This window comes from Arvicola amphibius, chromosome 17 (assembly GCF_903992535.2).
Source record: "Arvicola amphibius chromosome 17, mArvAmp1.2, whole genome shotgun sequence".
NCBI lineage: Eukaryota > Metazoa > Chordata > Mammalia > Rodentia > Cricetidae > Arvicola > Arvicola amphibius.
Genome location: NC_052063.2, coordinates 22,997,076 through 23,024,181, shown reverse-complemented (window position 1 = coordinate 23,024,181; position 27,106 = coordinate 22,997,076). Strand labels below are relative to the sequence as shown.

General features: G+C 38.3%; 1 protein-coding gene across 1 annotated transcript in view; it reads left to right on the top strand.

Annotated features, from left to right (window-relative positions):
• Window positions 1-27,106, top strand: part of Nav3 (neuron navigator 3) — a 583,384-nt gene that overhangs the window by 477,775 nt on the left and 78,503 nt on the right. Inside the window, exons 14-16 of the mRNA XM_038314956.1 lie at window positions 22,764-22,896; window positions 23,638-23,908; window positions 24,799-25,507. Of these exons, the coding sequence (XP_038170884.1) occupies window positions 22,764-22,896; window positions 23,638-23,908; window positions 24,799-25,507 (1,113 nt within the window). The remainder of the gene's footprint in view (window positions 1-22,763; window positions 22,897-23,637; window positions 23,909-24,798; window positions 25,508-27,106) is intronic.

Sequence of the window (27,106 nt, the reverse complement as noted above, 5' to 3'; positions counted from 1 at the left end):
GCTCTTATTAGCTCAGGTAAACTGTTTCAGTGGGTGAACCCATCATGGTCTTGACCTATTGCTTATTTTCTCATTCCTCCCACTCTTCAACTGGACTTTGGGAGCTCAGTCCAGTGCGCGGATGTGGGTCTCTGCCTCTGTTTCCATCAGCTCCTGGATGAAGGTTCTATGGTGACAACAGGGCAAGTCAAAATCAGGTCCACTATCCTCTGTTGCTTAGGGTCTTAGCTGGGATCATCCTTATGGTTTCCTGGAAATTTCTCTAGAGCCAGGTTTCTGGTAAACCTATAATGGCTCCTTCAATCAAGATATCTCTTTCCTTGCTCTTATCTCTGTCCTTCCTCCATCTTTACTACCCCATTCCCTCAAGTTCTCCTCAACCCTCCCCTTCTCCCCTCTTCTTTCCCTTCTGCCCTCCCTTCTCCCCCTACCCCCATGCTCCCAATTTTGTCAGGAGATCTTGTCTGTTTCCAATTCCCAGGTGGGTCTATATATGTTTTTCTTTGGGTTCATCCTATTACTTAGCTTATCTAGGATCACGAACCATCATAAGGTTTAAAAAGTTTATAAAATTAACTAAAATGACATTAATAAAAGTAATATGTTGAGAAATAGTTTAAATATTTGAACATGTAAAGCTTTTCTACAATCAATTAAACTTAGTGGGTTATCAAAAAAGAAGAAATAAAGTTTGAAGGGGAACATGTTAAAGGAAAAATGGGAAAAGTCACAGGAAGAAAATGGAGGATATGATCATACTTCATTGCATGCATCTAATAATTCCTCAACAACAAAGGAAGGTTATAATAATATAATACAAATGGATTATCTAATATTTTTGCAAAAAATGTAAAAGAAAGTTAAGGAGAATAGCTGAAAAAATTAATGAAAATTCAGTTTAACTTTGAATTTTGATATATGTAACTGTAATTCTAATTCTCAACTCTTTTCAATCTCAAACATTTTAGAACATTTAAGGACACTCTTCTTATTATATAACCACGATTAAGATTAATACTACATAAATCTGTAATACTACTTAGGGTTTTATTTATGATTGATAGAAAGTGATAAACTTTTTTATAGGTTACTATAGATTATTACTAAATATATAATATTTCATATAAGATAATTTTATAGTCATTGAACATATATGTAATGATTTAGACAGTCTTGCAAATTAAAATCTTGATAATATTGCATAGAGTGAATGCATAATGCATACACATAAAGCAATATTATAAGAAGGAAAATGTGTAACATTATATGTGTAACATCCAGAAAGATTCAGAAATGGTTAAAATATTAAGAAAGGGTACTTCTAGGCAGACTACAGATGTTTAATTCTGTCATGGTTATGTGTTTCTGGCCAGTTGTCAAGAACAAGTATTATATTCATTATTATTCTGTTTGTTCTGATAAAATACTGAATGAAAGCAGCATGAGGAAGAAAGATGTTATTTTGTCCATTCATTATGGTGGAGAAGGAGAGGATGGCTGGCCGCAATGCTGCCACATTCAAGAAGCAGAGAAGGCAGTGTGAAACCCATTGTCCTTTTTCCTTTTCTTTGAACCCAAGACCCCAGCCCATGGAATAAATGAGTCTCCCGTCTTCAGTTTAACCTCTCTGGAAACTTCCTTAGAATTACATTGTGAGATGTGCCTCTGAGTTATTGTAAAGGCAACCACGTAGACAATGCAAATTAGATATTACAAGTCTTTGTGGGCTTTTAAATCATATATGATATAAAATATATACTAGTCATCTTTCTGAATTCTTAAATCCATATAAACAGGTTGCAATCTTCATTTTTATAATTTTAATGTATATGTATTTGCCATAATTTCTCCACTTATCAGAAATATGATATATTTTTTTCATTCATATGGCACTATTGTAAAAATGAGCAATGAAATAAACTCTCAAAACTATTATGGGCATTATTGTAGTAATGCGTTTGAATGAATTTTTAATGACATTATTTTATTGCTCTTGTGATTCCAGCACACATGATAAAAAAGTTATTTTTCTTCTTTGCCTCAAGTATTATTAAAATATAAAAATCAGCCTGACTGCATAAATTCGTTTTAAACCAACCATTATTTATTAAATTTGACAGAGATTACCTGGGGCTTTCTTTGATAAAGAACGAGAGCTTTTCATTTTGTTGTTTATCTGTCCTTATTTGATGCTCCAAGAGAACAAATGTAAGTCTTCATTATTTGTTTTCTCAAGAACAGAATAGGAAATGAGAAGGCCACTGTGTACCAGACGGATTGCTGTCTGCTTTCAAATCCACATCCTATTAATACGAGTCCCCTAATATTTCGTAGATTAAACTCAATTTTATATCACACTAAAATTATAAACATGAAAACTTTTAACCTTTTTGTGTGGATTGTCAGTTTCTTAAGGATTATTGTCTTAGCTACAAAGAAATAAACAGACCAGCATTTTTTGACATGGGAGGAGAACATGCAAGTTCAAACACAATATACTTCAGGGTTGTGTTTTGATTCATCTTGATGAGTTCTTTTCTTACTGTTCCAGAAGTCTTCCTCTCTGGTTAGTACTAGTCTTTTCTCTTGCCCACATTCCAGGTATCAGCAAACCCTCTCGTGTTTTCTTCAGAATGATTTTTGCAACTTTTCTTTTAATTTGCAAGCATTTTTTTTTTTTTTTAGAAACTTTGAAATGTCACCAACTGCTTTCTTGGTTGCCTTGTTTCTAATATATCTATCACATTCACCTTTGGGCGGGGAAGTGTTATTGAAGTGTTTTCCTCATGGGTGTAAGGACCTGAGTGTGATCTCCCCTACCCTGTAAAAGGACAGATGGAGGAGCATGTACCTGTAATCCCAATGCTGGGGGACAGAGACAGGAGAACCCTGGGAGGTTGCTCGCTCGTCTCCCTGAATCAGTAAGCTCCATGTACAGCAAGAGCCTCTACTCAAAGGATAAACTGAAAAGATATTGAGAAAGACACCTAATGTTGACTTCTGGTCTTACACATGTGTACACATATGTATACAAGCGCAGCCACACGTAACTCTTCACACACACACACACACACACACATTTCATTGCTTAAAATCCTTTGACTTCCATTGTCCTGTTGCAAGCTCTGTCTCACCACTTAAGCACACAGACTCCAGCAGAGAATTCGGATTGCTCTCTCTCTAAACAATTGTCCTCTTCCCGCACCCGCCACCCTAGTCCCATATGTCTCTTGGGTTTGGGTATTTTTGGGATTCCATTTGTGCACGTTTATCTTTTCTCACTCTTGGCTCCCAGAAGGCTTTACTTCTCAGCTGTCTACCCACTTATTCTTTCGATGAGATTCCCTTAAGTAAACAGGGTTTTTTTTTTTAATCCAAACTTACTCATCTCCCACCTCGCTGAGTTCTGTTCCCATTTCACCTCTTTCTTATTATGATAATTCATTTGAGGATCAGAGGCTAGTAATCACATATAATAGCTGTGAGTTGTTACATCACGAGACTGGAGCATTTTCTGATTTAGTCTATAAACATTAAGGAACTAGACCGAGTCAAAGTCAGGTTGGGCTCTGTGGCTGAGAAAAAGGCTCTGCTTTTGCTCTTGGCTATAATGCTGTGATTGGAACAGCTTTCTGCACAATGTCTCAGGAGATTAGAGGCTGAATAGAAGCAAATAGAGAAGTGGACGAATTAATGAATTTGGGGAAGATATGGAAGGATTCATGAAGAAATGCTATTTCAGCTCTATTGTAAACCAAATTATTCAGCTAATATGCAGGCTAATATGCAGTGGCAATATGAGACATTGGTGGGTATGAGGAACTTTGTTTAAACTGTAATAAAGCCATATAAAGGTTATTAATTGAGAGATTATCTATTTAATCTAGTATAAAATTTAGATATTAATATATTAATTTGGATTTTTCCCACTTTGAAATCTCCACTGATGGCTTATTTCTTTATTTATGGTAAGTAAATAAATAAATAAAATGCTCAACTAATCTGTCTTGAAATAACTCTATGTTGTTTCCTATCAATGACCCTGAAGTAATAATGAATTTACACATCAGTGGCTAAAATATCCAAAGCTGGCATGGATTGTATTGTGTTTACATACAAATCTGTATAATAAAAGAATAAGTAGTTGCATGTTCACATAGCTGTGAGGACCAGTGCCAGGGACTTAATAGTTTGGCTCTAAAATTCACAGCCTAGACATTTCTCAACATTTTAACATTGCAAACATCATTGCACCTAGAACATACTGTGAAAGTGAAATGCACCTCATTATCTTAATCATCATACAGAAAAATGTTTCCTAAAATATGATAGGATTTTTAGTGACTCCATTCTGCTGTGTAAATATTATCCAATTTCCCCTTTATTTCAGGATGAAATATCCAGAAACTTTTACAAAATAATCTCATGACGATTACTTTTTTCCTTTTTATTAAGCAATTCTTTTCATATTTAAGAAATATTCAGTAAAATATTTAAAATAGTCACTACATTATATTCTATGCCATTTGCCACCTTTAGGTTGGAGAGAAAATATTGTTTTTCTTGGTCTACTATCTCATGAGAATCCTGACATTCTCTATGACACTTGAGGAGTCTGCATCTTCTAGTACTTAGATTGAAATTTTATTTCTATGTCAGCTAATTCACCAATGCTTGAATAACTCCACTATTGTAATAAATACTTGAAGAGGCTAATTTTTTTTTCCTTTTTTAAAATTTGTTTTTCCATTCAAAAAATTTACACTTCCTTCCCTCCTCCCATTTCCCTCCTGCTCCCCCACTCACCCTAGGCTAATTTTTTTTGTCACCTTGACACACTGTGGAATCACCCAGAAAGAGAATGTCAATGAAGGATGGTCTACATTCAGTTCACCTGTGTGTTTGTCTGTGGGTTTTTGGCTCAGTTGTGTTGAGTGAGGTGGAAAGACCCAATCAATCTAGGCAGCAGCATTCCTTAGGGTTTAGGTCTTAGACTGTATTAATGGAGAATGTCATCCGAGTACGAATTGTGCAGGCATTCATTTCTCTCTCCGCACTTGAGTGTAGATGTGCAGCTCTTGCCCTCTTACATTCTCTGTTGTGATGCAGTATAACTTGAAATGGTGAGCAAAATAAAACCCTTTCTCTGACAGTTTGCATTTTGTCAGGATCTTTTATCACCGCAACAGAAATGTTGCTAGGACAGCACTTGTGAAACAAATGTACATCTCCATTCTCATCGGAGTACCAGGCTGTTTCTAAGTACATATAGAATATTGTCCTAGAGATCTGGCAACTGTTCACATTCAAGAATTTGAATGAGTATTTTAAATGGGGGGCTTAGTTGCTTACCAACGACAAATTGATTGCAGAATTTGTGTTTAGTTACATGTAATTCTCAATGTTATTAGCAAGTTTTACTAACTTTCTGGATTATTTAAAAATGAAGCCAACTATGTCTGAGCTTTTGTTTAGAATTCAAAATGGAAATATAGTCTGGGCATGGTTCAAGACCTGTGTAATTTATCAAACTTGTGTCTTAAAGACTAAGGCACAAATAGGTGTGGTCTTCAGACATCCACTGCAGTATATACTGTTCTACTTAGGTGACTACTGTCAGCAATGAGAATTAAGTGGGAAGGTAACCATTAGTGATTGATTTATGAAAGCTGGCTTTGAGTGCCTCTTACAATCAAGATGGTTTCTCTGATATAATGAAAAACAACCAAGGACCAAATAAACAAATCTCCAGGCTTCACAGGTTGTTAGAATGGTTTTCATTAGAAAAATGATGAATGAGTTTAGTGAGTAGTATGGTGACAAAAATAAGAAGCCAAGGCAAGAATGTAATAAGACGTATGTGTATGGAGAAGGATTTGCTAACTGTTAAACAAATTAAGTCAGACATTATTCCGAAGGCTGCAGTCCAGCAAAGATCATGAATAATACAGAAGAAATATATACATCTTCAGGCACCCAGACTAAGAATTTCATGTTACTGATGAACTTCATCACTCATTTCCAATATTTTCCAGTACCATTGCCCCAAGACTACTGCAATACTGAGAAACATTGTAACATCCATGGCAAGGTTTTCTAAATAATTATACAATATATAATCAAGCCATATAATTCAGAACTAAAATATTTTACAAATGTATTTTTACTTTTTACTTTATCTTTTAATAAAATCAACCTACAACCAAAAATTTAAAAGTCAGTACTCAGCGAACATTTTGGTAGAAATTTGAAATAATCTCACCTCAAGTAGCTACTGTTTTAATTATAATCAAAGAGGAGCGTATCCAGAGAAATAAATAATCAAAATGTTCCTTTAATTCATTAATGGGAATTAAATAAAGTGAAATTTTGAAATCAAAGTTACTTTTTGGTGCCCAGGCTTTAAAAGATCCATTCTTTTTTTTTTTTTTTTTTTTTTTTTTTTTTAAAATTTCCATCTCCTTCCCTCCTCCTCCCCCCTCCCTCCCCTCCTTCTCCCCCTTCTCTCCCCTCCTTCTCCCCCTTCCCTCCGCTCCTCTCCATCCATACCTCCCCTCCCTCCCTCTCAAGGCCAAGGAGCCATCAGGGTTCCCCACTCTATGCTAAGACCAAGGTCCTCCCAACTCCCCCCAGGTCCAGGAAGGTGATCGACCAAGCTGAGAAGGCTCCCACAGAGCCCGTCCATGAAGAACAATCAGAGCCCAGAGCCATTGTCGTTTGCTTCTCAGTCAGCCCCCGCTGTTGGCCACACTCAGAGAGACGGGTTTGGTCGCATGATCCATCAGTCCCATTCCAACTGGAGTTGGTGATCTCCCATTAGTTCTGTCCCACCGTTTCCATGAGTGAACGCACCCCTCTCGTTCCTGACTTTCTCCCTCATGTTCTCGCTCCTTCTGCTCCTCATCGGGACCTTGGGAGCTCAGTCCAGTGCTCCAATGTGGGGCTCAGTCATCTTCCCCATCTGTCGCCAGCTGGAGGTTCCCTCACGGTCCTGACTTTCTTTCTCATGTTCTCTCTCCTTCTGCTCCTCATCAGGACCTTGGGAGCTCAGTCCGGTGCTCCAAGGTGGGGCTCTGTCATTTTCTTCATCTATCGTCAGGTGGAGATTCTATGGTGATATGCAAGAAATTCATCAGTATGGCTATAGGAACTGGCCTTTTCAGGCTCCCTCTCCTCAGCTGCCCAAGGAACTAACTGGGGGCGTCTCCCTGGAAACCTGGGAACCCCTCTAGGGTCAAGTCTCTTGCCAACCCTCAGGTAGCTCCTTAAATTAAGATATATGCTTCCCTGCTCTCATATCCACCCTTCCTATATCCCAAGCACCCCATTCCTCCGAGCTCCCCCCGCTCTCCCCTTCACACTTTTCTCTCCCCATCTTCCCTTGGCCCAGTCTTGCCCAACCCTCAAGTTCCCAATTTTGCCTGGCGATCGTGTCTACTTCCAATATCCAGGAGGATTACTATATCTTTTTTGGGAGTTCACCTTCTTATTATCTTCTCAAGGATCCCAAACTTATAGGCTCGATGTCCTTTAATCATGGCTAGAAACCGAATATGAGTGAGTACATCCCATGTTCATCTTTATGGGTCTGGGTTACCTCACTCAGAATAGTGTTTTCTATTTCCATCCATTTGCCTGCAAAATTCAAGATGTCATTGTTTTTTACCGCTGAGTAGTATTCTAGCATGTATATATTCCACAGTTTCTTCATCCATTCTTCCACTGAAGGGCATCTAGGCTGTCTCCAGGATCTGGCTATTACAAATAATGCTGCTATGAACATAGATGAGCATATGCTTTTGTTGTATGATTGGGCATCTCTTGGGTAGATTCCCAATAGTGGAATTGCTGGGTCCTGGGGTAGGTTGATCCCGAATTTCCTGAGAAACCGCCACACTGCTTTCCAAAGTGGTTGCACAAGTTTGCATTCCCACCAGCAATGGATGAGTGTGCCCCTTACCCCACAACCTCTCCAGCAAAGGTTATTATTGGTGTTTTGGATTTTAGCCAATCTGACAGGTGTAAGATGATATCTCAAAGTTGTTTTGATTTGCATTTCCCTGATAGCTAGGGAGGTTGAGCATGACCTTAAGTGTCTTTTGGCCATTCGAACTTCTTCTGTTGAGAATTCTCTGTTCAGTTCAGCGCCCCATTTTTTAATTTGGTTAATTGGCATTTTACCGTCTAGTCTCTTGAGTTCCTTATATATTTTAGAGATCAGACCTTTGTCAGTTGCAGGGTTGGTGAAGATCTTTTCCCAGTCAGTAGGCTGCCTTTGTGTCTTAGTGACAATGTCCTTTGCTTTACAGAAGCTGCTCAACTTCAGGAGGTCCCATTTATTCAATGTTGCCCTTAAAGTCTGTGCAGCTGGGGTTATGCATAGGAAACGGTTCCCTGTGCCCATTTGTTGTAGAGTACTTCCCACTTTCTCCTCTATCAAGCTCAATGTGTTCAAATTAATATTGAGGTCTTTAATCCATTTGGACTTGAGTTTTGTGCATGGTGATAGATATGGATCTACTTTCATTCTTCTACAGGTTGACATCCAGTTATGCCAGCACCATTTGTTGAAGATGCCCTCTTTCTTCCATTGTGTACTTTTGGCTCCTTTATCAAAAATCAGGTGTTCATAGGTTTGTGGTTTAAGATCCGGGTCTTCTATACGATTCCATTGGTCCACTTCTCTGTTATTATGCCAATACCAAGCCGTTTTCAATACTGTAGCTTTGTAATAGAGTTTGAAGTCAGGGATGGTAATGCCTCCAGAAGTACCTTTATTGTATAAGATTTTTTTGGCTATCCTGGGTTTCTTGTTTTTCCATATAAAGTTGATTATTGTCCTCTCAATCTCTGTGAAGAATTTTAATGGGACCTTGATTGGGATTGCATTGAATCTATAGATTGCTTTTGGTAGAATTGCCATTTTTACTATGTTGATCCTCCCAATCCACGAGCAGGGGAGATCCTTCCATTTTCTGGTATCCTCTTCAATTTTTTTCTTCAAAGACTTAAAGTTCTTGTCAAATAAATCCTTCACTTCCTTGGTTAGCGATACTCCCAGATATCTTATGCTATTTGTGGCTATTGTGAAAGGTGATACTTCTCTGATTTCCCTCTCTGCTTCCTTATCCTTTGTGTATAGGAGGGCGACTGATTTTTTGGAGTTGATCTTGTATCCTGCCACGTTACTGAAGGAGTTTTTCAGCTGTAGGAGTTCTTTGGTGGAGTTTTTGGGGTCGCTTATGTATACTATCATATCATCTGCAAATAATGAAAGTTTAACTTCTTCCTTTCCAAATTGAATCCCCTTGATTCCCTTATGTTGTCTTATTGCTATTGCTAGAACTTCAAGCACTATATTGAAGAGATAAGGAGAGAGTGGACAGCCTTGTCGTGTTCCTGAATTTAGTGGGATAGCCTTGAGTTTCTCTCCGTTTAATTTGATGTTAGCTGTTGGCTTGCTGTAAATAGCTTTTATTATATTTAGGAATGACCCTTGTATCCCTAATCTCTCCAAGACCTTTATCATAAAAGGGTGCTGAATTTTGTCAAATGCTTTTTCAGCATCTAATGAGATGACCATATGGTTTTTTTCCTTCAGTTTGTTTATATGATGGATTACATTAATAGATTTTCGTATGTTGAACCAGCCCTGCATCTCTGGGATGAAGCCTACTTGATCGTAATGGATGATTTTTCTAATGTGTTCTTGGATTCGGTTTGCCAGTATTTTATTGAGAATTTTTGCGTCAATGTTCATGAGTGAGATTGGCCTGTAATTCTCTTTCTTGGTTGAGTCTTTGTGTGGTTTAGGAATCAGGGCAACTGTAGCTTCATAGAAGGAATTTGGCAGTGACTCTTGTGTTTCTATATTATGAAATACCTTAAGGAGTATAGGTATTAGGTCTTCTTGGAAGTTCTGGTAGAATTCCGCATTGAAACCATCTGGTCCTGGGCTCTTTTTGGTAGGGAGGTTTCTGATAACAGTTTCTAATTCTTCGCGACTAACAGGACGATTTAGAGCATTTACCTGGTCCTGGTTTAACTTTGGTATATGGTATTTATCTAAGAAACTGTCCATTTCTTTTACATTTTCCAATTTTGTGGCATACAGGCTTTTGTAGTAAGATCTAATGATTTTCTGAATTTCCTCTGTGTCTGTGGTTATGTCCCCCTTTTCATTTCTGATCTTGTTAATTTGCGTGTTCTCCCTCTGCCGTTTGATTAGTTTGGCTAAGGGTTTGTCAATCTTGTTGATTTTCTCCAAGAACCAGCTTCTTGTTTCATTGATTCTTTGGATTGTTTTCTGTGTTTCTATTTTGTTGATTTCTGCCCTCAGTTTGATTATTTCCAGTCTTCTACTTCTCCTAGGTGAGTCTGCTTCTTTTTTTTCCAGAGCTTTCAGGTGTGCTGTTAAGTCACCAATGAGTGCTTTCTCCGTTTTCTTTAAGTGGGCACTTAGTGCTATGAACTTTCCTCTTAGCACTGCTTTCATTGTGTCCCATAGGTTTGAGTATGTTGTGTCTTTGTTTTCATTAAATTCAAGAAAGACTTTAATTTCTTTCTTTATTTCTTCCTTGACCCAGGTGTGGGTCAGTAGTTGACTGTTCAGTTTCCATGAGTTTGTGGGCCTTCTGGGGGTAGCATTGTTGTTGAATTCTAATTTTAATCCATGGTGATCCGATAAGACACAGGTGGTTACTAATATTTTTTTGTAACTGTGGAAGTTTGCTTTGTTGCCAAGTATATGGTCAATTTTCGAAAAGGTTCCATGAGCCGCAGAGAAGAAGGTATATTCTTTCCTATTTGGGTGGAATGTTCTATAGATGTCTGTTAAGTCCATTTGGTTCATTACCTCCATTAAGTCTTTCAATTCTCTGTTAGGTTTCTGTCTGATTGACCTGTCCATTGGTGAGAGAGGAGTGTTGAAGTCTCCAACTATTAGTGTGTGTGGTTTGATGGCTGCCTTGAGTTCTAGAAGTGTTTCTTTTACATAAGTGGGAGCTTTTATATTAGGGGCATAGATATTCAGGATTGAGACTTCATTCTGAAGGATTTTTCCTGTTATGAGTATAAAGTGTCCCTTTCCATCTCTTCTGATTGATTTTAGTTTGAAGTCAACTTTGTTGGAAATTAGTATGGCCACACCCGCTTGTTTCTTAGGGCCATTTGCTTGATAAACCTTTTCCCAACCCTTTACTCTGAGTAGGTGCCTGTCTTTGTGGTTGAGGTGTGTTTCTTGTAAACAGCAAAATGTTGGATTCTGTTTTCGTATCCAGTCTCTTAGCCTGTGCCTTTTTATAGGTGAATTGAGTCCATTGATATTAAGTGATATTAATGACCAGTGGTTGTTAACTTCAGTCATTTTTAGTAGTAGAGTTTGTGTGTTTCCCTTCTTCTAGTTGTGCTGGTGAAGGGTCGCTAGATGCTTGAGTTATTGTCGGCGTTGTTGGACTCCTTGGTTTGTGATTTTCCTTCTATTACTTTCTGCAAGGCTGGATTTGTGGCTGCGTATTGTTTAAATCTGTTTTTGTCCTGGAATATCTTGTTTTCTCCATCAATGGTGAATGCAAGCTTTGCTGGGTATAATAGTCTAGGCTTGCATCCATGTTCCCTAAGTGTCTGTAGCACATCTATCCAAGCTCTTCTGGCTTTCATGGTTTCCATTGAGAAATCAGGTGTAATTCTGATAGGTTTCCCTTTATATGTTACTTGACCTTTTTCCTTTGCAGCTCTTAATATCTGTTCTTTATTCTGTATGTTTTGTGTTTTGATTATTATATGGCGTGGGGATGCTTTCTTTTGATCCAGTCTATTTGGTGTTCTGTAGGCTTCTTGTACCTTCATAGGAACATCCTTCTTTAGGTTGGGGAAGTTTTCTTCTATAATTTTGTTGAATATGTTTTCTGGGCCTTTGAGTTGTAATTCTTCTCCTTCTTCTACCCCAATTATTCTTAGGTTTGGTCTTTTCATGGTGTCCCAGATTTCCTGAATGTTTTGTGTTAAGAATTTGTTAGATTTGTTTAGTTCTTTAATCTGTGAGTTTATTTCCTCTATAGTATCTTCAGAGTCCGAGATTCTTTCTTCCATCTCTTGTATTCGGTTGGAAATACTTGTCTCTGAAGTTTCTGTTCGTTTACTCAGAGTTTCCATTTCCAGTCGTCCCTCAGATTGTGTTTTCTTCAATACCTCCATTTCATTTATCAGGTCTTGTACTGTTTCCCTTACCTGTTTGATTGCTTTTTCTTGTTTTTCTTGTTTTTCTTGGGTATCTTTGAGAGATTTATTTATTTCGTCTACCTTTTTGTTTGTCATCTCCATTTCTTTATGGCAGTTTTTTACCTCCTGTTTAAGGTCCTCTATTATTTTCATAAAGTACTGTTTAATGTCGGTTTCTTCTATATCTTCTGGGGTAGGGTGTTCAATTCTTGTTGTTTCGGGATGTCTGGCTTGTGGTGATGTCATGTTGCCTTTCATGTTGTTGGAGGAGCTCCTGCATTGGCGCCTGCCCATCTCTTCCCCAAAGAACGATGGATCCTCCTGCAGACTGTCAGGTCCCCTTGCAGGCCAAGCAGCTCTCAGACAAAGGCCTACCTTGCTCTGGGCAGTCAAATGAAGGAGGGGACCTCCCACCGGCCTGGGTGCACTCAATTCCAGGTCCCCAGAGCCCAAACAGGCTGAGCTGTGGGATTTTGTGGCCCCAAAGACGGGAGGATGAGGAAGGGGGAGGGGGGGAGGATTCTGGGTGCAAGCTGGGAAGGGACAGGAAGAGAGAGGCAGTATCCGGGGAGAATAACCCCTGCAGGAAGAGCAGGAAGTGTGCTGGTGGCAGGGGGAGTTGTGGAGAGTCGGTGGTCCCTCTCCGGGCAGCTGCCGCGGTTCGGGCACTCACTCCTCACTCACCCCAAAGAACGATGGATCCTCCTGCAGACTGTCAGGTCCCCTTGCAGGCTAAGCAGCTCTCAGACAAAGGCCTACCTTGCTCCGGGCAGTCAAATGAAGGAGGGGACCTCCCACCGGCCTGGGTGCACTCAATTCTAGGTCCCCAGAGCCCAAACAGGCTGAGCTGTGGGATTTTGTGGCCCCAAAGACGGGAGGATGAGGAAGGGGGAGGGGGGGAGGATTCTGGGTGCAAGCTGGGAAGGGACAGGGAGAGAGAGGCGGTATCCGGGGAGAATAACCCCTGCAGGAAGAGCAGGAAGTGTGCTGGTGGCAGGGGGAGTTGTGGAGAGTCGGTGGTCCCTCTCCGGGCAGCTGCCGCGGTTCGGGCACTCACTCCTCACTCACCCCAAAGAACGATGGATCCTCCTGCAGACTGTCAGGTCCCCTTGCAGGCTAAGCAGCTCTCAGACAAAGGCCTACCTTGCTCCGGGCAGTCAAATGAAGGAGGGGACCTCCCACCGGCCTGGGTGCACTCAATTCCAGGTCCCCAGAGCCCAAACAGGCTGAGCTGTGGGATTTTGTGGCCCCAAAGACGGGAGGATGAGGCAGGGGGGGGGGAGGATTCTGGGTGCAAGCTGGGAAGGGACAGGAAGAGAGAGCTAAAAGATCCATTCTTTATTAAGACTATAACTCCTCACTGTACATCACAAGTTGAGCACTTGGCACAGCAATCTGAACAGTCTAGGCTGAACACTTGCTGCCCCAATTGAGCTGTGCCCAATATAAGAACTTATCAAAAAGTGACCCACCAACCAATAGCACATCACTAAGCTAACTTTTCCTTCTGGAACATGTTTCAAATCTTCAAAAATGATGTTTAAGGATTATTTAGTAAATATTTCAGAAGTATTCATAAACATCAAAATTGCAAAGAAAAATAACTTTATTTTATTTTTTATTTATTTATTTATTTATTTTGGTTTTTCGAGACAGGGTTTCCCTGTAGTTTCTAGAGCCTGTCCTGGAGCTAGCTCTTGTAGACCAGGCTGGCCTCGAACTCAGAGATCCGCCTGCCTCTGCCTCCTGAGTGCTGGGATTAAAGGCGTGCGCCACCACCGCCCAGCTCAATAACTTTATTTTTAAACAAAAATAAATGTTCGCAGGGGTGATTGTAGGTAACAGTTGGCTTTGCCATGATGCTACGCATTAAAAAGCTAAAAAGTAAAAAGTATCCCCAAACATTTCATTTTCTCATCCATTTGGTATTCTAATAGATAGTCAAGGAATAATATGCCTAAATGTTAAATGGTTACACTTTTTATTTTCTAAGTTGTATAATTTTTGTGTTACTATTATTCATTTCTGAGTTTTGACACCTGTATGAAGCTATGTGCTCACTCACAGAGAACACCATTCACTGCTAACCACTGACCATCACTAAATTAGCAAAAGAACGGGACCACTCAGCACGTAGCCTTTAAATTTGCCTTCCCACACACAATAGACTTTCAATTCATCTGTCACTGCATGTATCAATGGCTCACCCCTTTTACTGTGAAGGAATAGGGTGCTGAGATGAATGTCTTCCTAAATAAATCTTTGTGCCCAAGTCCAATTCTTTATTTAGATGGATTACTATAAACAATATTCTTAACCTAAATGATCAAGAAGAGTCAAGACATTTGATGACAACATTTAAAGTCAAATCAGAATATTAAATAAATTTCACTATTATCATCTTTTATGGTTGGGTTAACTACTTGAAATCTACATCTGGGCACATCTGGCTCAAAACTCGCTGTTTATTATGTGAGAAATTGGGTGAGTCATTTAATGTAATTATGCCTTAATTTCCTTGTCTATACAATGCAGCAATAATTGTATAACTATTACTTCTGGATTTCTGTGAGAAATGAATTGCTAGGGTGCACAGAATAAAGATTATCTATTCACTAGTGAGGATCTTATATACACCAATTGATTTTTAGCTAGACCCTTTAAATAGTTATAAAGTTAAAATTCTTCATATGCTTTTAGTATATCTGAATTTTTTCTAGGCATATTATTTATTAAGACTCTTTGTTTTTCTGTGAATGGTTACTATTATTTATTTGACCTTTATGTAGTAATAAGTGTGTTTTCTATTACATTCTAGCAAACATATCATTTAAATATTTAAATTGTATTTAGTTATTTTGAATGTAAAAACATTTTACATTCTGGTAACACTTTTAATTTGTAAGAAAAAGTGGTTTATAAAGTCTTTTTTTTGTTTTTTTGAGACAGGGTTTCCCTGTAGTTTCTAGAGCTTGTCCTGGAACTAGCTCTTGTAGACCAGGCTGGCCTCGAACTCAGAGATCCGCCTGCCTCTGCCTCCTGAGTGCTGGGATTAAAGGCGTGTGCCACCACCGCCCGGATAAAGTCTATTTTTTTATTTTTATGAACTTCCTTGTTGATTTGTTATTTGAAAGTCTCTCCTCGAAAGAATGGAACTTTATATTTTTGTGTAGTCTTTTTCATCCTGAGCTGCTGTTTTGACTTGGAATTTATTTTCCAATTTGGTATAAAATCTCAATTTTGTATTTTTCATACCATAGATTGTCTTGACACTTGCTTAAAAAATTAATGGGTCTTTTAATTATTTACTCTTCCATTTCCATATGATTTCGTGCATGCCCATCCTTTAACCTTCTTCCTGGACTAATATATAATTAGGATAATAATATTATCATGGTTGCTTGTTTGTGTCATCATTATTATATGTGAAATGGTGTCATCTTGATTGTACATTGTCATGTTAAGTATACTGGAGTGGGGTTTGAAAAGGAAATATTCAACTTGCTGTGTTTAGTGTTGACCTGACTGAATATACATGAAGACATAGCAAAGAAATTCTTCTTAAAAATTGGACCTTTATCCTGCAGCACGGAAAAGAACAGTCAATGAACCTGACAAGGTTGTATCATACAAAGCTAAGGTTTAGAACTTGATTGTATTTGATATACAAGCAACAATCAAAAGAAAAAATAAAAAGTGAACATTTGAACATGTGCTTTGTGAAAACTTCCATAATACAACCCAATTTGTTATTCCAAGAATGACTCATTATTGCATAAAGAAATTAAGTAAGGTAAAAATATGTTTAAAAATATTTATTGCTTGTGACTCAGGAGGCTTGAGAGGATACCAGTATTTCCCAATGGGTCCTCACATTTAATAAACTGCGGATCAAGTCACTAGCATCTTTTCAATAGATGTTTCGAAGCTGTTTCTGAAATCACATGCAAATGCTAAGAACAAAATTAGCTGTAGCGATTTTGTGAAGGAAGCAGGAGTCTGGTGGACTAGCATGATCAGTTTTTAAGGCTTACTGTAAAGCTACTGCATGGTGGTGATAGTCACTAAAGTGCCTATAGAAATTAAAACAATAGAAACCCTTGAAATAAACCAACATGTGTATAGTCATATAGTCAATTATTTGTAATTATAAACTTGCCAAGGAAGCTAAATTCACAAAAGACTGGAAAGACCATAAACCTATACATATCAAGAATAACTTGATCTGTATTTTATGTTGTTTACAATTATGAATTTTGCCATTCTGCCTAATGTAAATCTTCGGGAAACATAAAATTCTTTTTAAAAGATGAAAGAAACCTGCAGTCTAGAGGAAGACTGATTTTTTTTTTATAAACAGAAAAAAACATTATGAACTATTTACAATTAATTAGAAACCTTGATCTAGTGACAGTAAGGCTACAGAATGACTGAAATAATCATTTCTTGAGCGAGAATGTCAACTTGTATCTTGGGAGTCAGCTCAGATTTCAGAGTGCTTGCATTGAAAGCTCAGATCTCCAAGACTCATAGTAGTCAGGCTTGGTGTTAAGCCTCTGTAACCCAACACTGGAGGGAGAAAATAGCTCTCTGGGGTTTGCTGGCCATCCAGGCTTGACATCATATGAGACCCAGGTTCAGGGAGAAATCCTGTCTAGAGATATGATGAGAGGGCCTTAATTCCTCAAGTGACATCTTGGTGAGTTCTGGGTCAGTCTGGTCTACATGATGACCAGTTCAGCCAGGATTACTTGCTGAGATCCCATCTCAAAGGGAAATAAAATTTTTTTAAAAAGGTGTAGAAACAATAAATAAGGTATCCTAACTTTAACTTCTGAACTCTACATGCACCACAGAGGTAATTGCATCCCACACATCAGTACACACACACACAGACACACAGACACAGACACAGACACAGACACACACACACACACAGACACAAACACACACACACACACACACAGACACAGACACACACACACACACACAGAGAGAGAGAGAGGGGGGGAAGAACTGAGACAGAGAGATGACAGAGATAGTAATAGAGAGACAAGAAACTCAAACACACACATACACAGAGAGAAAGGGACAGAGCAAGAGAAAGAGAGACAAAGAATATAAAATTCAGCGCACTCATTAGAAAAGAGTTTGTAGTCTCTCCTCCATTTTCAGAGTACGACTCCGCCCTCCTACCCAGTAAACGAAGGATTGTGTCCATGAGAAGACTTGTGTGTGAATGTTTCAACGATTTTATGTATAGTATTTCAAGGCAGAAATTACACAATGTGTAAATAAAAATTGTCTGCATAGCAAATCCCATAATGATGAATTTGTTATAGGTTGTGTGGTAAAACTTCATAAGAATTATAGATGTGTAATTTGGCAGAAATAAAGAGGTACTTTTTCTGCAGAATATAGTTTAAAACCCTCAGATTTTAATGCAATTAAAAATGAAAGATGGAAAAAATATTTGATGAGTTTTGAGACCTATTACTCAGAGCTAATTATGCTAATAATTCTTTCATTAAAAAACTATTTTCTATTAAGGTTTTTCAACTTAATTAAATGTGTGACAATCAACAGAATTAATTGCATCATGGCTATGGAGAATTTGGTTATCTACAAAATCAAAGAAGAAAGTCAAATGTCATGGAAGTTTAAGATTAGAAAAATAACTCCATTAACTTTTTAAAAGTATTACTTTAAGTTTTCTTAACAAAGAACTATGTAGAACAAAATGTTGCTTAAAAAATTTCATTTAATGGAGCTGATGTAGTAGCTCGGAGGTTAAGGCTACTTGATGTTCTTTCGGAGAACAAGAGTTCAGTTCCCAGCACCCACACAGCAGCTCACAGCCACCTGTAACTCCAGATACAGATGATCTGATACTCTCTTCTGACCTCTGAAGCACCACACATACACATGTGGTGCCCACCCATGCATATAGGTAAATACATTTATACACATAAAATAAAAACAAATCTTTAAAAAACTTTCATTTTTAGTTAGACTTAATCCAGTTGAAAAAAAAAACACTAAATAGGAGCAGTGTTTTCAAAAGCAAAATGTCATCTAGCAACATAATTTAGTGGCACAGTCAAAAACAAACACCAAATTATCTAGTACAGCTATAAAGATAAAGTACAGTTCTTTAGTCACTGTAGGAGAAAAGTGGACAGAAAACACACACACACAGTTATCATGGGTGAAAACGCAGCAATAGACTGGTTAGTACAGCATCCTATCTGCTCACTATTGTCATGGTCATATCATGAAGATACCAGCTCTTCAAAGAAGTAATCCCGACTCTGTCCCACTATCCATTTCTACTACTGCATTCTATCACAGGAATGTCTAGTTTCTATTGGATGTATTTACCACACTTGCTGTTCTCAGTTCACATGGAGTTGTTTGAAGAATTGCAGTGTATATCTCACACTGAGTATGATCTCCTTATCAATATTCCTGAAAAGAGCATTGAGTATGTAAAAGGGAAGGCGTATAATAAAGAGTGACCAGTCATGGTGCTTCTAAAAGAATGTTTTTATGTGATGAAAGACAACTTCAGAGAGAATTGGGCTGGGCTTCATTTAAAAAGAAGGGAAGTAAAGGGTAATATCTTAGATTGAAGTTTGACAAGAAATGCAAATAATGTAGGGACAGATTTTTAGAGAAAGAGTCATGTGATCTACACAGAGTTAATTTGAGATCTTGACAGAACTCCCTTAGGGGAAAAATTCCAAATAAGGCTAAAAACACAGATCTTGAAGTCAGGAAAGAATTGTGGTTTAGCTAAGTGACTGAGGTTTCAAAATCATGACCTTGCTTTCATAGTTGTGGAAAACTTGACCATTGTCAAAGAAGATATTCTCAAGTTAATTTAATGAAGGGCAAGATACAGAGCAATTCAAAGATGTTCTCAAAAATAGAGAAACATTATAGGACTCAGAGGAGTCAGGTGAAATCGCCAGAGTATGTAAAGTTTGTCACGAGCACATTTTAGGAAAGTGGGGGAGAGGGGAGGAGACAGAAACAAGGGAAGTATTCAAGGGCAGTATGAAGCTAATCAGACCAGAGCAGTACACTCAGTAACCCACTAACTGTGAGAGTGGTTAAGTCCAAGCAGGACTCTTTTTTTGCATTTTAGTTCCGTTAAATCAAGCTTTATTTGAAATTTATTCTGTGTCCATTATATTTGTTAGATGACTTTGTTTCCGTTTTCAACGAGAGACCGAAACTTCATGATGTTGCTGGATCTACCATTTATATAAGTCTAACGAAAGGCTGTTGTGTTTATATGTGAGATCACATGATTTTGAGGAGTGTCTGGGATCTTTGTGAGCACAGGAGCTGATAATGTTTTGAGCATACTATTTGAAGCTAGGATTTTCATTTGGAAGAACCTATTGTTGCAGGCTCAGGAGGAAATGACTTAGCAGGTAAAGGTTCTTCCCTCCAAGCTTTAAGATGTACCCTCCATCCCATCTAAGGAACCCAGATACTGGAAGTCCACAACCCACTCCTGCTAGTTGTTCTTTGACTGTTACTAGAAATTTGAGGGTTGTGATTTGATACCAGAGATTTCAGATTCCCTCTTGGGGTTTTTAGTCTCATTAATAAGAAAATTTAAGAACAGTTTCAAACAAAAGCTTGAGGAAAAGATTAATAGAGTTTAAAAGAAATCCACAGGGCAGGCAAGCTGTAAATCTTGAAAGCTGCTTGAAGAATGGAAAAGAGAAGGAAAAGAAGCCATTCCGTTGAATTCAATAAGCATGGAGGTCAGCTGCATGGCAGGAAGGGGGGCTTTATAAAACAATATGGAAACCTAAGGTGCCCCCAAAACCAGACTTAAGCGTTGGTAGCATATGGAAGAACAAAATATAAAAAAGAAATAGTTTGGCCTTTTAAGTTAGAATTCATAAAAGCAGACGGATCTAGAAGAGCCTGTAAGGAGATCACAGGGACTGCACTAGGGAGAGGGAATTCTGGGAAGGAAAAGTACAGTATGTCAAAAAAGGGTAAGTAGTTCATCTGTCTCTTTATCATAACTTATTCTGTGCTCACGTTCATAATTATGGTCTCACCTTCTTCAGGGTGGTCCCTTAGTCAGGTGATTGACCACACTGTTAAATTAACTCTTTTGTGTTTTGGGAAGCTTAGAATGTTAGGTCTTCACCCAAGCTAGAGAAATAGCTTTTCCTAATGGGCATACACAAACCCCTGTTACAGGCTATGGTAACATAAATTCTATACATGTGCCATGCCATATGTACACACACAGCCATGCACACACAGAGACACACACGTATGTTTGTTCAAATAAATAAGTAAATAAATGAATGAATAAATACATGTGTGTGGGTGTATTTTGCATGGCAACCCTTTATTAAATACAATATTTGTAAATACTTCCAAGCAGTCTTTAACATATTTTCACATTTTCTTGATATTTGCTTGTTTAGAAACTTGATGCTGAGGCTTCCATTGCTATAGTGGTGTTCAAAGTGTGTACTTATGATTTTTTTTCATAAATTATGTTTATATATGCAATATGAAAGGTACAAATATTAAAATAAGTAGGGAATAAACTATGATTTAGGAATGATTATCACATTGACTAAGGTTTTAGTTGAAAATTACATGATCCTATTTTCCAATTTATAAAGCTTGTTGGACGGCTCTCTGAATTAGGAGATGGTGGGAAATATAACTCCTTTACTAACTCTTTTAAAGCCATGTATCCAAATCATGCTACCCCTAGTATGTAACTCAGGTAATTGGGACTTAAAAAACCACCAACGGTTAGAGGAAAACTGAGTTACTCTGCTAGATAAATGAGGACTCAGTCCTTTAGTTGCTTGCTAAATATCACTTTTCTCCCTTTGGGTATAGACAGTAGATGATATCCATACTGCATGCCAGATGTTTGCAAGGGAGTTTAGATATGCTAGGTGTTTGCTGATGATATGGTTAATAATAGGGAAAGTTACAAAATGGATATAGTAAAGGTATTCACCAGGTTTGGGCATGCATACAAGACATAAACTTCTTCCGTGGTATTAAAGTAGATTTTTCTCACATTAAGATATAATTGTTATTACCAATAAGCTAATTTATAATATCATTGGTAATAATATGTTATACTTTCAGTAAGTTCAGTTTTCTTCTTGATGATTACTTTTGTTTTATATGGATCTAAGTATATCATTATTATTTGGAACTTAAGATGGGGCTCCTACAGTATATTCTTTTTATCTCCTTTAGGTTTTATTTGTGCTTTCATGATGAATATTTCAATAGTAACTTCAGTGTTTGGATCGTTTGTGGAAACTGTTTAAAGCCAAATGTTCACTTCATGAGACTTCATTTCTATTCTTAGAGAGTATGTGTACCTAAATTGCATTGATTTATATATCAAAGCACATGTGAGTAGCAATGAATTTCAGTCAGCAAATGAGAAGACAGTGGTCTCCCTCTTGCAGAATGGAATGCTCATTCTCCTTTAAGATATCCATTTATCCTGAAGTATTTATGTGTCATCACATCAAACACATTGACTAAATAATAGGCCCCAAGTTAGTTTGCACATGGTTACTAATATAGCCTATTTTATTGTAGTGAATATAAAAAGTGTGTTAAGGATTTCAGATATTCATCTTATCCCTCTAATGAATTTCCTTATGCATCCCTTGAGACATATTTTGTTTTGGAATCTACACTGTATGAAAGGAGAAGCCTTTTTGAGATTGTAGCTGGATAGTGACATGGCCAGATGTGAATTTTTTTTGAAAAATGTATTTCTGTTTTATGTTCATGAAGATTTTTGCCTTCACGAGTGTATGTGTTCCACATGTGTACCTGGTGCCCACAGAGGCCAGAAGAGGCTATCAGATCCCCTGGGACTGTAGTTATAGATGACTATAACCTGTCTTGGTGGTCCTGGGAACTAAGTCTGGGCTCTGTGCAAAAGTAGCAAGTGCGCTTAGCAGCTGAGACATCTCTCTAGGCTCCAAATATAACTATTTGATCATTCACTCAGACGCTGCCGCTGAAGTTGTGTGGCAAAGGCCAACAGCAGGAGGAGCACCAGATAGGAGACTATGTTATGTTGTTTGTAATTGGGGTGGATTTCAATATTTAAGCCTGGTTGATGGTTGTAATCTTCAGATAGAAACATGAAGAGTAGTTTTCAGATGCCTGACTAAAGCAAGCATTTTTTGAACAGAGAATTAATTCTTAGATACTTTTTGATTCCAGGTTGCTTTCGTGGGTATGGGGTGTTACTCTTCTCTCAAAATTTCCACTCATGCTTCAGTTGTTCACCTGGAACCCACATCTTCTGGTTCTTCCTAAATATCAGATATGGCCATTATTTAGTAGATGTCCAGTTCTGATAAATATGATGTTCCCAAAATGGATAATGAGCAAATTCTCATAAGTGTTTTAATGTCTTTGTGATATATGAAAGCATTGTATGGAAATGGTGGTTCACGTTGCTTGTTCTGTGACCAGCTCATTGCTCTTTCGTGTTCTATCTTTAGCTGGGATGACAGCAGTTCAGTGAGCAGCGGTCTCAGTGACACACTTGATAACATCAGCACAGATGACCTGAACACAGCATCCTCCCTCAGCTCTTACTCCAACATCACTGTCCCCTCCAGGAAGAACACTCAGGTGAGACCCATCTTCTCTCTCCCCCAGTGAGTCTATCAATTTCCTCCTCAAAAAATTACTTTATTAAACTGTGGTTTTACTCTTTAATCTGAAGTATTTGCACAAGTTGAATAAGCGGAGATACTAATGATTCACCAACACTGGAATCTGAAATATTTTTATTTTAGGTCCCGTAGAGTTGCACCCCTCAGAACTATAGCAATGCCCACCCCCACCCTCTGTTGAAGATCGTAAACAGCTTAGACATATTTGCTGACCTCTAACCCAGAAAGACCTACCTTGATATCTTTCCCCCTTCTAATACTGATTTACTTAAAAACCAAGTTTAAAAGCAGGCTAACATTGGATCGTTCTGGGCTAATTTTATAATGATGTCAAAAACAAATTACTAGGCTCCCTTGTGAACGGTGAATCAAGAAAGAACATTGAATGCATCCCATCTTGTCTTGGATTTTCTTGTCATGTCTGTCATAGAAAAATCCCTTCCTTTGTGGAGTTTAATTAGGCTTTTCTGAACATTATTTATTCTGACATTCTCTAATATCTGCGAAAGGAAATTATATGGCTGAAATTGATGAAACATGAGGGAAACTATAGTTATAAATAGAATCGTTTCTGGCATGCTTCTAGAGTGGAAGTCGCTGCTTCGTTCTTTTTCCTACCATGTATCTGAAAATGCATCCCAGTTACCGATTCACATCTTATAGGCTTTTTCCCCCCATGGGAAATTTTTCTTTATAGCTAAAAACAGATGCAGAGAAACGTTCAACGGCTGATGAAACCTGGGATAGTCCAGAGGATCTGAAGAAGAGCGAGGAAGATTTTGACAGCCACGGTGATGGAGGTACCAAGTGGAAGGGCGCTACCTCTGGACTGGCTGAAGACCCAGAGAAGACAGGGCAGAAAGCGGGCCTGTCTGTGTCTCAGACAGGCTCCTGGAGGAGAGGCATGTCTGCCCAGGGAGGAACCCCAGCTAGGCAGAAAACCGGCACGAGTGCACTCAAGACCCCTGGTAAGTTTGTCACTTGGGGTCTGCGCTACAGAAGAATTTTAAACTATGGTGCTGTTTTGCATCTACTTCTGTGTTTATATGTATTCTCTCTCCCTTTAACAATCAGGTTATTCTGCACACAGTTACATAATTGTATTCTATAATCCACATACTTGGTCAGATCAGCCCACATGAGTATGACAGTCTAAGAACCTATAGGGGACACACTTGCCACAGTGGGTGGTTATGTGCTGCATTACAATCTGGTCACGTTGTTTACAGGTAAAGTATTGGTTCTGCATAAACAATAACTCACTTTTCCTGACTTTTTAATGAATATTTCCAATATTGATTTTACAAATGCCATGTTTTTCAGTATTGATTCCACAGATGTCACTACTTTTTACTACAAATCAGGGTGCTGAAAGACTCTCCCCTTATTTTATAAATAGTGTCTATTACACTATGACTCATAGCAGTAGCAAAATTACAGTTATAAAATAGCAATGAAAATCATTTTATGGTTGGGGGGCTCACCACAACACAAGGGACTGTATTAAAGTGTCACAGCATAGGGAAGGTTGAGAACCACTGGTCTAGTATTCAACTTGATTGGAGTGACAGCATTCTGAAATGAGAGTGTTGTAAGATACAAAACACTAACAAACAGGAAAATCGCGTTTTCGCTTTATCTCCTCGAGCTGACTACATTTCCTCCAACAGACATATGTTTTTAGCTGTACTCTCTGTCATCTCATAGAGTGTGCCTATTTAGATGTGAAACAAGAAATATGTCAGAACTGAAGTGATAGAAAGAGCTAAAGAGCGTTCACGGTTTTACATTTGGTTTTGGGGGTGTTAGGATGTCAGAGCATTGAAATGAACCCATCTGTGTTTTTCTCTTTAATTAGGGAAGACTGATGATGCCAAAGCTTCAGAGAAAGGGAAAACTCCCCTGAAAGGGTCATCCTTGCAAAGGTCTCCTTCGGATGCAGGAAAAAGCAGCGGAGATGAAGGGAAAAAGCCACCGTCGGGCATTGGAAGATCCTCAGCCAGCAATTCTTTCGGATATAAGAAACCAAGTGCTGTGGGCTCCTCAACTATGATTACCAACAGTGGTGCCACCATAACCAGTGGCTCAGCAACCCTGGGGAAGATCCCCAAATCGGCTGCCATTGGTGGGAAATCCAATGCAGGAAGGAAAACCAGCCTAGATGGGTCCCAGAATCAAGATGACGGTGTCCTGCACGTGAGCTCCAAGACCACCCTCCAGTACCGCAGCTTGCCCCGCCCTTCCAAGTCTAGCACCAGCGGTATCCCTGGGCGAGGTGGCCACAGATCCAGTACCAGCAGCATCGATTCTAACGTCAGCAGCAAGTCAGCAGGGGCCACCACCTCCAAACTTAGAGAACCCACTAAGATTGGCTCAGGGCGCTCGAGTCCGGTCACTGTCAACCAAACAGACAAAGAGAAGGAGAAAGTCGCAGTCTCCGATTCAGAGAGTGTTTCATTGTCAGGTTCCCCCAAATCCAGCCCCACCTCTGCCAGTGCCTGTGGTACACAAGGGCTCAGACAGCCAGGGTCCAAATATCCAGATATTGCTTCACCTACATTTCGAAGGTAAGGGTATGCATAGGGATGCTGGGAAAACGTAAAAGGTAGTATATAACACGTATTTGTTCTACATAAAGGTATTTTAATTTATTCTAAATATTTGAAGAGTCTGTATTCTAGACTTGTTTAAAATATATTGAGTTCTATAGAACTGATTGTGTGAACTGTTAGTGTAAAAATTGATGTCCGTTTAGAGAAGCAGTTAAGTCTTTCAGCTATACTGTCAATATGATGTACGTGAGAATTACAAACAGCATGTCAACAGACTTAAAATCTATTCATAGAAGTAGTGAAAACATAAAGTGGTAGCTTGTAAAAGAATTCAGTAGTTTCCATCTCTCCTTTCCATAGTTTAAAAAAATCAACCTGCATGGCTGTTGATATACACTGCACTTACTTCTAAGATGCATTATCATGACTGACTCTTAGTGAATTCATTGGTAGTTATGAATATAGAGGATGTGTTCCATATGACTATTTATATTGGACCAGTTTATAGGGCTACCCTTAACATAGTAAAAAACAAAACAAAAAGTGAAAGTATGATGTGATTCTCATATTTTAAAACATTATATGTCTAGCACAGGGTAAGAACTCACTAGTGAGGTAATATTGATAACTGTTTGTCAGTGTTCTTTGACAGGATGATGTGTGCACCACGATTATATTTATATTAAGTATGTGAAGTTCTGCTTAGGAATAGCCCTGATTTTAGATACCATAAGTAGCATGGGGGAAATTAGTGGATGACTTAGGACAAATTGTTAAACATACCTGCCTCTATTTCCTCATGTTCAATTAATATAGTATCATTTATTTTTTGTTACTTGTTAAATATTTAAGGTTTGTTCTTATTCAACAGGTTTACCTAGAATTTTGAATTTTTTTTAGAATTAGAGAATCTTTAAGAATTTGCTCTCACAGTTAAGCAACCTGAAAGGAATAACTGTTTGAAAAATAGTCAAATTTCTCATTAGAAGTACTAATTGTGAAGAATGTTTTGAATTGCCAATTCTTCTTAGAAAGAATAAATTACAGTTCTAGCAAGAGTAAATATTTTCACTGTTTATGTGAAAGCCAATAGTGCCCTCCTGTGGCCCATTACCTATGAAACAATTTCTCATATTCGTCATAAAAATCTTCCACTGCAGGAAATATGGATTCATTGCAGCTGAATTAGTTACCATTATTCCATTACTTCATATCATGTTATTTCCATATTTGCATAAATTTGATTATATCATCTGTTTCATTTACAAAACTAAAATGTTTTCTGAACTAAACTCCAATATCTAACTTAGCACCAATGATATTTCAAATCACTGGTATATATCTGAGTAGCTCTGGCAACTGACAGAAATCCCTGTGGTTTTACCACGGGAAGATTTTCCCCAAATCTGTAAGTTGCCAACAATATCCAATATTTCCAGCTGAATCCCTCAAGCCTCCAGACATTACCTTGCTTACTTAACCTTGCTTTAACTGTCCCCGTTAGATTTTTGAGGAACCTATTTTAAAAAGAGGAAACTCCATTTAAGAGGCATATACCGAATGCGTAGAAGTTGTTTCATTATAATGGTCGATAGACATTGCCAGAATGGCTAC